The 14,264-nt window shown below is 35.6% G+C and overlaps 1 protein-coding gene across 1 annotated transcript; it reads right to left on the bottom strand.

Moving 5' to 3' along the window:
* Nucleotides 1-326: 326 nt before the first annotated feature.
* On the bottom strand, nt 327-14,236 carry LOC129445380 (uncharacterized). The gene is given in 7 exon segments (XM_073860049.1): nt 327-1,706; nt 2,350-2,448; nt 2,644-2,889; nt 4,776-4,938; nt 8,334-8,349; nt 10,296-11,364; nt 13,709-14,236. Coding segments are annotated over 7 exon segments (3,066 nt in total). The 5' UTR covers nt 13,965-14,236; the 3' UTR covers nt 327-489.
* Nucleotides 14,237-14,264: the final 28 nt, after the last annotated feature.

Consider the following 14,264-nt stretch of genomic DNA (forward strand, 5'->3'; position numbering starts at 1 on the left):
GCATTTTAGATTTCGCAAGCAAGACGACAACGTTAGTGTTGTGGCTTTTAATTTCTTTTTATTAATTACCCACTTGTAAACTGCTGTTCACTGTTCTTTTTTATTAATATAGTATTTGTATAAAATCTATATCCATTGAGTTGAATCGAGAATCGACCCGAGAACCGGAATCGAATCGATAGCTTGTGAATCGACATCGAATCAATCTGGAACATCTGAATCGACACCCAGCCCTACTTAGCAGACACTTTTACTTACAAAAGTGAGAAAATGAACAAATTAATTTATCATAAGAAGCTAATAACACACAAACTGCTACACTAAAGTAAGAACATTACATTTATTCTCCGACAAAGCCATGAAAGTTCACTGAACTCATTCTGAATAAACACAAAGCTACAATAATTCAAGTGTAGTTTCTTCTGATCAGTCTTAAAAGATCCTGCTTTAGTGACTCTCTTTCCAGATCGAGCAGTGTTGAGGTTTCTCTCACAAATGAACTCTCAGATGAGCTTTTAAGTGACCTGACTCAGTAAATGTCTCCTCACACTGAAAGCATTTGAAAGGTTTTTCACCTGTATGAGTTTCTTGATGTTTTATTAAGTTTGAGTGTCGTCTAAAACTCTTCCCACAAAGAGTACAGTCAGAAGGTTTCTCTCCAGTATGAACTCTCAGATGGACTTTGAGGTGACCTGACTCAGTAAACGTCTCCTCACACTGAAAGCATTTAAAAGGTTTTTCACCTGTATGAGTTCTCTGATGTAACAATAAATGGCCATGTCGACTGAAACTCCTCCCACAAAGACTACAGTCATAAGGTTTCTCTCCAGTGTGAACTCTCCGATGAACACTTAATTGAGATGAATCCCAAAATCTCTTCCCACATTGAAAGCAGACGTAAGGTTTCTCTCCAATGTGAACTCTCTGATGGAGTTTTAAGTGAACTGACTGAGCAAACGTCTTCTCACACTGAGAGCATTTGTAAGGTTTTTCACCTGTATGAGTTCTCTGGTGTTTCACTAAATTTTGATGTTGATTAAAACTCTTTTCACAAACATAACAGATGTAAGGTTTCTCTCCAGTGTGAACTCTCTGATGGGCACTGAAATGAGATGAACAAGAGAAGCTCTTACCACAGTGAGAGCAGACGTAAGGTTTCTCTCCAGTGTGAATTCTCTCATGGACTATCAGATGAGCTTTCTGATGGAAACGTTTATCACAGTGTGAACACTGATAGATTTTCTCCTCACTGTGAAATTTTGTGTGTAATTTTAAAGAGCGTAAACACTTAAAGGTTTTTCCACATTCACTGCACTGATACGGTCTCTCATTGGTGTGTGAAAGCACATGTGCTTTCAGATGATGGTTCCGGTTAAATCTCTTCTCACAGTGAGGACACTCGTGTGGTTTTTCTCCTGTGTGAATTCTCTGATGACTATCAAGATATCCTTTGGTTTTGAAACATTTGCCACATTCAGTGCAGTAGAAAGACTTTTCATCACTGTGTCTCGCCATGTGACGTGTCAGCTTAGATAAGACCACAAAATCCTTCCCACAATGCTGACAGTGAAACTGCTTCTTCTTCTTCTTCTTCTTCACTCTGTGCTCTCCTGAATGAAGTTTCTTCTCTTGAGTTTCTGCTGTCATACCTTCTTTTGATGTTGATGATGTTATTTCTCCATCCAGACATGATTCACTCTTCACATCTGAAAGACACAAAAACTTTCTTCTGACTTAGATTTACACAGTAGAGAATGATTTAAAATTCTGTATGCTTTTCTACATTCACACAGAGACATTAAAGAGTTGTCAGTCCTGTTATAAATGCATCAGTGTTGCCAGATGTACAATAATTATCGTATTTGTACCACAATGTTGACTTCTGTACAATCAATAATGAAGAAATGTACAGTATGTACAGTAATTTCCACATTTTTTGACACTTCAAATCATAGGGCTTCTATATTCATTGTGGAGCCTATGTTTTAAACAGTGTTTAAATCATAATTTTGAGGAGAACTTGAATGTGTCTTACACTTGTCTCCCATCTCTTGGTTTTGGCTAGAAGAGATACAGCTACGACCTAAACCTCACGAGATGCTGGGTTTAGGCTTAGGTATGGGGGTAGGATTAGGATGAATACAGCAATCCTGGCTAGATGGAACACAGCTTAGGCCTAAATCCTGTGAAAGGTCTAGGTCAGTAATTTCTAGTCGGTTGTTTTGACCCTCCCACAAAGGTACACCTAGTTATGTATCTAGTCTACTGAGTAAATCTTCTGGCTTTCAAAAGTTGTTCGTCTAGGTACATAGCTGTATTCTGCACATTTGTGTATGATAATCCAAATACCATAGTTTTGAGCTTCTGGTACGATCCTTGAACATTTCCAATCTGGCAATACTGAACTGCATGCATCACACTTATGTACAAGTGTTTTAAGGGGGTGCACTGGAAAGTTTAAAATAACAAATTAAATAACAGATGTCAATAGTGATATTTACATTATATCCAATGATATTAATCCCCCCAAAAGTACCAATAAAAAATAATATTTTCGAAATTATCAAACTGAAATACTGAAAAACTCAAAGATCAGCAAGCATATTAACAGACAACCAAACAACAATAGAGAAGGAAACAAACCTGAAGGAACAAAATCACCATAATGAATGTTTTCTTCCATTGGTTCTGTTTTTATCTCCATTTGGTTTCCACTGTCCTCCAGTTTGACTGAACACATGTTGAGTTTGGTCTGCAGGATCTGCTGCTGTTCTCCAGCGTTACAGACAGAATCCAGAGACTCTGTGGAGGTTTGATCAGTAGATTCATCATCCTGTAAGCCCTGATCAGTTCCTGATTTACAGCACATCACATCCATCATCATCAACACTAAAATACACAAAGACAAGACTCAAAACCACAATCACAGAATAAAACTGACTGTGAGCACAGTGGTTGATGTTTCTTCTTCTCTTCTTTTTATTGGGGGTTGGCAAACAACTTTCAGGTGCATTTACCCATAGACATCATATAGGTAGACACCCTAACAATCGCTACTGCCTAAGTGGTGCAGTCGAGCCATGGGGCCGCCATCTTAGATTGGTCAGTGTTATTTGTATGGCAGGTGCGAGGTGTCAGCGCATTTAAGTAATCATACCTCAGTGAATACCGAACTAATTTTCACATGGGTTTTTTGCTGCAAAGGTCATTCATGTAGCTATGATAAAGGACACATGGTTCAGTGCATTTTAACCCCTTATATGGCTCAAATACCCTTTGTGGGGGGTGACAATGTGATGTACATCTTTAAATGAATATAACTTTGGGATTTTTTTGTCTAGCAGCAATCTTGGTCTCGTTTTAAAGAAGACACTTTAGGGTTTTTCACAGATGTGTTCGAAGGTGAATTTTTTTTATAGCAGTTTACGTTTATTTTAATATATAGAAATAGTGCAATAACATAAATAAAATTTTAGAAATGTAAATGTTTCACACAAAAAATAATGTAATTGTCAGAATTTAAATGTTGTTCCCCCACACCCCGCATTTATATATTTGATATATTTTCATAGGACCTTGTGTATTTCTTTATTGTTATACTTGGATGATCAATGAAGCAATGAAACCGTTCATTTGTCTTGTATTTATAAGTTGAGATTGAGACATTTCCCTTGGGCTGATCAGTCCAGGGCATGAAGTTCGACCAGACATCCCTAACACAAAGTTAACACAACCAGGAAAAAACTAGCAAGCAAAAAGTCAAGTGTTAAGAGACCAACTAAAACAAACACTAATCACAATAAGGGTGACTTAAAATGAAACAACCATCAACATCTAAACCTAGTAAGTGAATTGAGTTTTCTACAGCAATATATTTACTGCATACAGAAATAATGTTTTATAAAATAATAAAATGCAATGTTTCTCTATCATTTACATAACAATTAAACAAGTCAATATAATAAACAGCTGTTGTTTTAAACATTGTGTGAACATTAAAACATGACATTGTCATAACGTTTAAAAATGGTCAAATGTAACATTACTCTAACGTTCAGACAACAGAAACGTTCCTAGAACTTAAAAAAAACTAGCCGCTTTTAACGTTGGCAGAATGTTTTTGGGAACATTCGGGAACTTTCAGGGAACGTTCTTAGAACTTTTTATTTCTAGCTGGGTAGACCTGCTTAGAATTAGATTCTAATAGTAACCATGAAGCCATGGCATACGTCTCAAGTAGTTGTGATCCAAATATCAAGTTAAAATCACAAAGAATGAGGTTTATGTCACACTTTTAGTGGTTTTACCAACAACGGTCACTAGATTTTTCTGGATACTCTTGTATACTCACAAACTAATAAATTACTGTCATTGCATTATTATTAATGCAAAAAAAGTTTGAAATATGAACACTACATTCTTAGACATTTCCAACAATATATAGTTGGTTGTCAACATTTTTGAAGTTGTATAATAGGATATAGTTTTATGAATATAAATAATAATCAATATGCATTCCAAAGGGGGGTACTGTCAAGATGCAGCTCTCAGCATCTTACTTACAATAATAATAATAATAATGCAGATTTATATAGCGCTTTACACAATACTCAAAACCGAGAAACTAATTATTACTTTACCCCACCTCTCCATGCTTAACGTTAGCTGTCTACGATTTCAGTACACTAATATCAACGATCCTTGCTCTGTCTCAATTATCTGGTAAAATTTTATTCACAAAATACAACCAATAGTACGGTAATGTTAAAACTTACTTGTGAAAAGTAATCCCCCGGGCTCTATTTGCGATGGTCCGCAGATTAGAACAAGAAAATACTTTTCTTCTTCTTCTTCTTCTTCTTCTTCTTCTTCTTCTTCTTCTTCTTCTTCTTCTTTTTGTCCTTCTTTTTCTTCTTTTTCTTGTGTAATTTGCGGCAGCTTAGACAGTTCAATTGTGTATTACTGCCCTCCACAGTTCACCCGAAGAACTTTGCCTCATAGTTTATATCCTCGAATAAAGAGTAAAAAATTTATTAAAACCTTTGTTGTTACATAATCCTTATTTCCAAGAATCGTTTTGAAAGATACAGATGATATTCCGGAATCCATCAGCTCAGAAAATGCGATTTCTTGCATCACAAAGAATTTCACACTCCATTACTACATGTTTCCCTCACATGTCAGGACAATGCTCCACAGTGCTCTTCTGGCATGTTGTCACGCAACGAAGAGTACGATCGGTTCTTCTTCTTTGTTTTATGGCAGATTGCAACCATGACTTATAAGGTGCATACCGCCACCTACTGTATCGGAGTATGCAGTATGGAAAGATCTACTTTATATTTATATAATAATAATAATACTAAATAAAATTATAAAATTGAATTTAGAAAAAAAAGAGAGAGAGAGAGAAATAATAATTTATAAATAACCTAAATCCTATCATCCATCCCTATATTCTTCAGATATTCCAAAACAGCATCCTGTGTATCTTTAGCCCCTTCTCCCGTTGTTCCCAAAGCACCTCCAAGGTTCCATTTTCTTCCAGTCTGGCTTATCTTTTGCTTTAATAAAATCCTCTCTTCACTATATTTCCGGCAATGCAACAGTATATGTCCTGCCATTTCTTCATCATTTTTCATTTAGCTGACACTTTTATCCAAAGTGACTTATAAATTAATTGCTATATATGTCAGAGGTCGCACGCCTCTGGAGCAACTAGGGGTTAAGTGTCTTGCTCAGGGACACATGGTGTGTCACAGTGAATTCAAATCCGGGTCTTATCCAGTGCGCCATCACAACCCCTTTCCCAAATGGAATATTTATAATGTAATTTATACTGGTAGATTTCTTTGTTAATTGGTCTGCTTTCTCATTTTCTTTTATATTTACATGACCAGATACCCAGCAGAATCTCAGATCTATCTATTTATAAAATTAAAACTTCTTGGGAACACACACAAAGCCCTGTTAGACCCTTACTAAAACAACCATGCTTTTTTTGTTAAAATGTAGTATGGTATTTGTGTATTGATTACTATTAGCAAAACCATGGTTTTACTACACTATTCATGGTTTAACTATGGTTTTTGAATAGCATGTTTTTTGAAAAACCATGGATATTTTGATTTAAAAAGCATGTTTTTAACTGTAGTAAAACTATGGTTAATTGGGTTAATATTTCTGTGCAATTTATTATCTTGTGATTTTAAAAATTTAAAAGCTTGAAGTACTTGTATTAATATTTTTTTCATCAGCACTTGTTTAACTGTTTTATCCAAAATTAATTCATACTGACTTACTGACGAACCTGACTATAAGACGCAGCACCAACCAAGTTATGAGAGAAAACTGCAGCTTATAGATGGTATGTGAAATTTTAGCTCAAAATATCCCACAGATAATTCAGTCAGATTTTCACACTATAACCCTTTTAATATTTATATTGTGCAGTCACTACTGAAGTGGTTGCATTAACTCTGCTTCATTCTTTTCAATACGTGTATATGTGTTTACAGTATGTTGGCCTTTTTGAAACCTTTTGAAATAACCTGCATTCTCTTGCACAAATAGTACTTTTCTAGACAAGCGGAGATGTTTAGTTGATTTAGTATTTGCTGTTACTATAGTAGTTTTTGTTGGGTATATTACCGATCATACACTGTATTAAAATTATACTAGGCCTATTGTTTCTAGACAAGGTTATGATGACACCCGGTTAAACGTTCGTTTTCCCAGTTGACTTTTTGATTTCATTTTCTCAGTTAACTTTCGTTTCATAATTAAAAGAGTCCAGGTGTGATCCTGCGACTATGCCACGATTATTATGAGAAACAAGGTCAAAACAACCGATAAACAAGTACATCATTTTAGATTAGAGAAGTCATCCAGCTGTACTTTGCTACATTAACAATACACTAGTTGTGCTAAGGAAAGCCAAGGCCAATCGAAGTAATAAACAGAGTACGTCATTTTAAGATTTGAGGAGAAGTCTAGCTGTACTTTGCTATATTAATAATAAGGAATCTGTGCAAGCTAGGCCAAGGTCATGAGAACCAATAAGAAGAATATATAATTTTAGATATGAGGAAGGATTCAGCTGCACTTTTGCTGCATAAGTAAATTGTGGCAGGCCGAGACCAATGAGAAGAATGTACATCATCTCAGATAAGAAGTGTTTGATCTTACTGTATAAAAATGGAGTCAGATGTTGGGAGGGTAAAATGATCTTTTAGCACCTCTTTGAGGGGTGTTAATTGTCTCACTTTGTTGGCTCGAGCGAATAAAGTAATTTTTGTTTGGAACCTGGAACCTTTGTCTGCTGAGTATTTTACTTATGAAGATTCAAGCTAAGGGTTTTTGCAACTACATTACTCACATATTGAGTTTAATCATAGCCTCATTTACCTTCAACATTACCAGTGTTTAGTATGGATGTGATTCCCTTCTAATTCCCTCTTTGCTGACATATGTTACAAATGCATCATACTTTGCTTACTTTCCATAACTTGGAATAAAATGTTACACACACCCAATGTGCTCATTAAACATCCAAGAGGTGTTACCAAAGGGGGGGGGGGGGTATGCAAATTAACAGTTAAGGGGACAAAGAAACTCTCCCCTGCTCGACTCTTATGGTCAATTCACACATAGATTGGCATGGCCTTCTTGAAGTTTAAATATCGATTACACTAGTTTTCGCTCTTCTCTTCGTCTCTTCTCCTCCTAACTTCTGCCAGTCAACAACAAGTTCCCCCAGCAAGGGGTGGGGGAATGATTAAGGTCTCAGAGTCTGTGAGTTTAGGCCAAAACTCACCTGAGTTTTGGACTAAGAATGGATTTTCAACAATCAGAAAACTACCAATTTACTTCAGGACCTTTCGGAACAACTCTCCAAGTGGACTTTGTATGCACACAAACAACCTGGACAAAGTCTGGTCTTCTAGCATGGAAAACTGGAACCTGACATTCTTCAAGAACCAGCAAACCACCATCTTACATCTAAAACCAAAGACTTTCAAACACATTCGACTGCTTTGCACCACAGATCCATACAAGTATAATAAATGTTCCCTGCAAGTTAGCCTACAATGACCCTTTATGGGCCCATTTAGGGCTAGCCTAAGGGCCCCGCGCAGGTTTGCTCATTGGTAAAATGTTGGCCCCTTAGCACTGGCACTGCACAGGCCTCACTTAGCCCCCAGGAAGCCCTCATACAGAAAAATTTCCCAGAGTTAAATGAACACTGCTGGATGTATATATTGTCCCAATCTTATAGAGTGTTAAAAGTGACACTGAAGCAGAATTACAAGCTCCGTTAGCCTCTTTCTCACCATCTCTGTCTGAAACCTAAAATTGTATTTTACATGTTACTTAATTTTCTTACTTCAGGTTTAGATTTTATTTCATTTAAAGTCACCATTATTGTGATCAGTGTTTGTTTTAGTTAACAATGACTCTTACCTTGTTCAGTCTTTTTGACTGCTGTAACTTTGTGTGTTTAAGATATGTTTGTTATGGGAGAGAGAAGACAATAGTGCCACCTTTTGGTGGTGGTTTTGTTTGTACATAATATGAAACATCATCATATATACATTTTTAAATGGTTTGTTAATTTTGTTTGGAGCATTTATATAATGCTTATCTGAAGTATCATTTTCTGTTGATAATAAAATAATACAGTGGAAGGTCCAGAAGTCTCATAGGATATTGTTCTTCTGAAGGATTTTGATAAACTTGTACACATAAAAAAACTCAGTTTTGTAAATTAGACACACAAACATCAAGAATCAGAGTATGAATCCCAACAATGGTGACAAAGAAAATAGTACAAATTTTCATTATTTATTCATGCCGCAGAGAATGCTGGGAGTCCTGGATGAGATTTGTAATTTGTTGATACCCAGCATGCATTGCAGCATAAAGCTTTTCATTTTATTGTCAGCATTGTTGTGATTCATACTTGGATTCTTGATATTTCTGTGTCTACATTATACACTGGTTAATTTTAAGTTCTTCAGAAAGACAAACTGCTATGAGAGAGCTGGATCTCATACTGTAGTATCACATTATTGTCAGAGAAAGATGCTTCTGATACGTGTGCAAACACTAAATTAATACATAAGTTTTATATATGATGACATTTAGACATTATTTACAGTACTAACCACCACCAAAGAATTGCTGTATTGTCTTTTCTCTGCCATGACAAACATGTCTTAAACACACAAAGTTATAGCAGTCAAAAAATGAACAAGGTGAAAGTCAAGTTAAACTAAAACAAACACTGATCACAATAATTGTGACTTCATTTAACTGTGTTTATTTAACTCTGGGGGTTTTTCTGTGTGAGGACTTTCTGGGGGCTAAGTGAGGGCTGCCTGTGCAGGGCCAGCACTAAAAAGCCAACGTTTCGCCAGTAAGCAAACCTGTGCGGGGCACTTAGGCTATGCCCATACAGGGCCATTGTAGGCTTACTTGCAGGGTTCTTTATTATTGAATATAGCTGCGTTTAAGTCGGTTAAAAAATGTGAATGTTGGTTTATGCAGTCCCTCTCTCTTTTACCCACTCTCTCCCTTTTGTGTTAAATGTTTTGTTTTGTCAATTGTTAGTCATGTCTCATATAATCCCAGAGTAGTCAATAAACATCTGTATATTCATCCATGGATGCCTCTGAGTTCTGATTAAATTCAAAAACTCACTTTAACTTTGATCATTGCTACCTCACGCTCAATTTTTCTTAGAATTAACGTTGAATTATGGATATATTTGCTGGACGAATTAATCAATTAATTGTTATTTTTAATTCTGCTAAGTCCTACAAAATATATAGTGAATGATGATTAATTGTATTAAAATGTATTAGCCTTTGAGCTAAATCAACAGTTCCCTGATTGGATTGGTGATAAACAACTCAGTTCCCTTAACAGGGTGGTGAAGAAAATATCAAATTAATTGTAATTATTAAAGGATAACTCATCATTATCAAAATGATTATTGGTTGTTTTAAACAACACTATTCCAAAACCTCTAAATTCGCTACACGTTACTTCGCAGAAACTTTCATCTAAATTTACTTAAAAAAACAATAAATTGATTCATCCTGAGAAACTAATAAGTCAAAAACTGATATACACAAGTAAGAACATTTCATTTATTCTCAAACAAAGAAATGAAAGTTCACTGAACGCGTTTTGAATAAACAGAAAGCAATGATGATTCAAGTGTAGTTTGTTCTTCTGTGTGTTTTTCTGATGAGTCTTAAAATATCCTACTTTATTGAATCTCTTTCCACAGATCGAGCAGTGTTGAGGTTTCTTCTCAAGTATGAAATCTCAAATGGGCTTTTAAGTGACCTGACTCAGTGAATGTTTCCTCACACTGAAAGCATTTGAAAGGTTTTTCACCTGTATGAGTTTCTTGATGCTTGATTAAGTTTGAGTGTCGACTGAAACTCCTCCCACAAAGAGTACAGTGATGAGGTTTCTCTCCGGTGTGAAGTCTTTGATGAACACTTAATTGAGATGGACTAGAAAAGCTCTTACCACACTGAGTGCAGACGTAAGGTTTCTCTTCAGTATGAAGTCTCTCATAGGCTTTTAAGTTACTTGACTGAGTAAACGTCTTCTCACACTGAGAGCATTTGTAAGGTTTTTCACCTGTGTGAGTTCTCAGGTGTGACACTAAAATGCTGTGACGATTAAAACTCTTTCCACAAATATTACAGTCATAAGGTTTCTCTCCAGTGTGAAGTCTCTGATGAACTCTGACTTGAGATTGATCAGAAAAGCTCTTTCCACAATGAGAGCAGATGTAAGGTTTTTCCCCCGTGTGACTTCTCTCGTGGACTATCATATTACCTTTCTGGTGGAAACGTTTATCACAGTGTGAACATTGATAGAGTTTCTCCTCACTGTGTGTTTTTAGATGTGACTTTAAAGAGCTTGAAAACCTAAATGTTTTTCCACATTCACTGCAGTGATATGGTCTCTCATTGGTGTGTAATCGCATATGTTCCTTAAGATTGTATGCATCTCTAAATCTCTTATCACAGTGAGGACACTCGTATGGTTTTTCTCCTGTGTGAACTCTCTGATGAAGCCGAAGATTTCCTTTGGTGCCGAAATATTTGCCACATTCAGTGCAGTAGAAAGGCTTTTCACCACCGTGTGTCTTCATGTGAACTTTTAGAGGAGATAAAAAAACAAAACCCTTTCCACACTGCTCACAATGAAACTGCTGCTTCTTCTTCTTCACTCTGTGCTCTTCTGAATTAAGTTTCTTCTCTTGAATTTCTGCTGTTATACCTTCTTTTGATGTTGATGATGTTATTTCTTCATCCGAACATGATTCACTCTTCACATCTGAAACATAAATAAATCTCTTCTGACTAAGATTTACACAGCAGAGAATTAGTTGAAATTCTGTATCTTTTTCTACATTCACACAAAGACGTAGTTGTCAGTCCTGTTATAACTGCATGAATCACTCGAGAAAATTGTAACTTGTGCATTTAACCAGGGGCGCTGCTAAGGATTTTGGGCCCCATGAAAAGAATCTGGACAGGGCCCCCAACACAGCTGAGACTTTTTTCATATTAATTTACATAAAATAATGCGCTTTTATGGTATTTTGACTACCAATGGGGTGAGAAAATTTTACTTGAATTAAGTGTTTAAGAAAAAAGAAATCTTATTTCACATTTTTTTCTCACCCCATTGGCAGATCATTTTGCTCGTTTTAAGGACAATTTCACTTAAATTGTATATTCATTTGTCTTAAAACTAGATTCATTTACTTAGGTCATTTTGCTCATGAAGAAAAATCATCTTAATTTAAGAATTTTTAGATATTTCTACTGAAAACAAGACAAAAATACTAAGTAAGAAAGTCATTTTATGCAGTGTTGAATGTTTAACTAAAACTGTGTATTGTTATTTTTTCCAGCGTTTTCTTGACCTTACATGGGGAGAAAATGTAGTTCCCTTATCATGCACTTTTAACACTAGAGCGGCCACCAGTAGTCATTTTAACAGCAACATTTAAATGTATGCATTGCAAAAAATGATTTTCAAGAAAAAAATTCTTAAATTAAGATGCTTTTTCTTGATGAGCAAAACGACCCAAGAAAATAAGTCTAGTTTTTAGACCAAAATATTACATTTAAGGGATTTTGTGCATAAAACAAGCAAAAAAGTCTGGCAATGGGGTAAGCAAATTTTTCTTGAATTTAGTGTTTAAGAAAAATGTTTTTTTGCTTACCCCATTGGCAGATTTTTTTGCTTGTTTTATGCACAAAATCCCTTAAATGTAATATTTTTGGTCTAAAAACTAGACTTATTTTTTTGGGTCGTTTTGCTCATCATGAAAAAGCATCTTTATTTAAGAAATTTTAGATATTTTTACTGAAAACAAGACAAAAATACTAAGAATTTTTTTCTTGAAAATTATTTTTTGCAGTGTGGTAATTATCTTTAACACTAGAACAAACAAGGCGTCATTTTTACCGTTTGAAATTTGCATAGTCAATAACTTTGTCTAAATAAATCACGTGCATAAATAAACGTGCTTACTTGTCGAAAAATGCTACCGTAGAGACCTGGGGCCTCATGTACAAAGCGTGCGCGTTAGCACAGAAAAGTGCCGTACGATCATTGTCACGGACGGGCGGTCCACTAACAATTTAGGCCTACTTACAAACCCACCTTGGTAACATAATGTCGACCCTTTGCCTCTTTCACTTCTTATTTTTTTCTCTTTCCGTTTTTGACTTCCAGATTTTTTAGGCATTTTCACTTCCTTGTCAGTCAAGTTGATATTCTGCCGGCACTATAAGTGAAGTCAAGCTGTGTTGCCTGGATTAAAGAATTTGGGCGGACTGAACCATTTTATTACAATTGAGAGGGGGGAAAGGGGCCCACAGACGTTTGTGTTCCCTAAACAAATACATTTTTTGATACCAGGAAACAGCAAATAGAATAATTTAAAGTTAATAATTTTTACTATTAAATATTTTTTAGCACCACAATTTTGGGGGCTTCTCTGGGCCCCCTCTTACTCGTGGGCCCCAAGAATCGTCATTGTTTACCCCCCCTTTACAGCACCCCTGCATTTAACGGGTGCACTGGAAAGTTAAAATATAAAAGCCTTTATGAAATAATAGAAACCAATAATAAAAGAATGTTATTTTCTATTATATCCAATGATATTAAAGCCCCCAAAAGTGTAAGTAGAAATTAAAAAGGAGAATTTATCAAACTGAAATGGACTCAGCAAACATATTAACAGAACCCTTACGAAAATTAACCATGGTTTTACTACAGTTAAAAAAACATGGTTACAGTAGTAAAACCATGGTAACCACAAAATAACCATGGTTTACTTGCTGGAAAAAAAAACAATAAAACCATTACAAAAAAATTATATTGGTTTAATTGGTTTTATTTGGAATTTTATTGGTTCTAATGGAATATGGCCCAAAACACATGACAGTGTATTGGTTTTAATGGTAAAAGCTGGAAACCATTAGAATTTTCTGTAATGGTTTTACTTATTTTTTTCAGCAGGGTTTGACAACCATGGTTTTCAAAAACCATAGTTAAACCATGGCAATACACCAAAAAACATGGTAACTACACTTTCACCACAATAAAACCATGGTTCATTTTCATAAGGGAAAACCGAACAACAATAGAGAAGGAAACAAACCTGAAGGAACAAAATCACCATAATGACTGTTTTCTTCCTCAGTGTGATCTTCCTCTTCCACAGGTTCAGTTTTTATCTCCATTTGGTTCCCACTGTCCTCCTGTTTGACTGAACACATGTTGAGTTTGGTCTGCAGGATCTGCTGCTGTTCTCCAGCGTTACAGACAGAATCCAGAGACTCTGTGGAGGTTTGATCAGTAGATTCATCATCCTGTAAGTCCTGATCAGTTCCTGATTTACAGCACATCACATCCATCTCATCATCAACACTAAAATACACAGAGACAAGACACACTTAAGAGAAAAAACAAGAACAAACACAGAATAAAACTGACTGTAATGACAGCGGTTGATGTTTGTGTCTCTTCTTTGGTTTTAACGGCGGTTTGTATTCACAGTAGAGTGACTCTACTGCCATCTTCTGGAGATGTTTTAACTCCTGCCCGCAGTGAGGTAAAATTCTTATGAGCTTCGTTTTTAATAAATACCAGAAGTTTATGTTATTCAAATTCTTATTTCCATTCTTTTATCACTTATTTTTCATATTTGTGCAACT

Source organism: Misgurnus anguillicaudatus, chromosome 3 (assembly GCF_027580225.2).
Source record: "Misgurnus anguillicaudatus chromosome 3, ASM2758022v2, whole genome shotgun sequence".
In the NCBI taxonomy this organism is placed as follows: domain Eukaryota; kingdom Metazoa; phylum Chordata; class Actinopteri; order Cypriniformes; family Cobitidae; genus Misgurnus; species Misgurnus anguillicaudatus.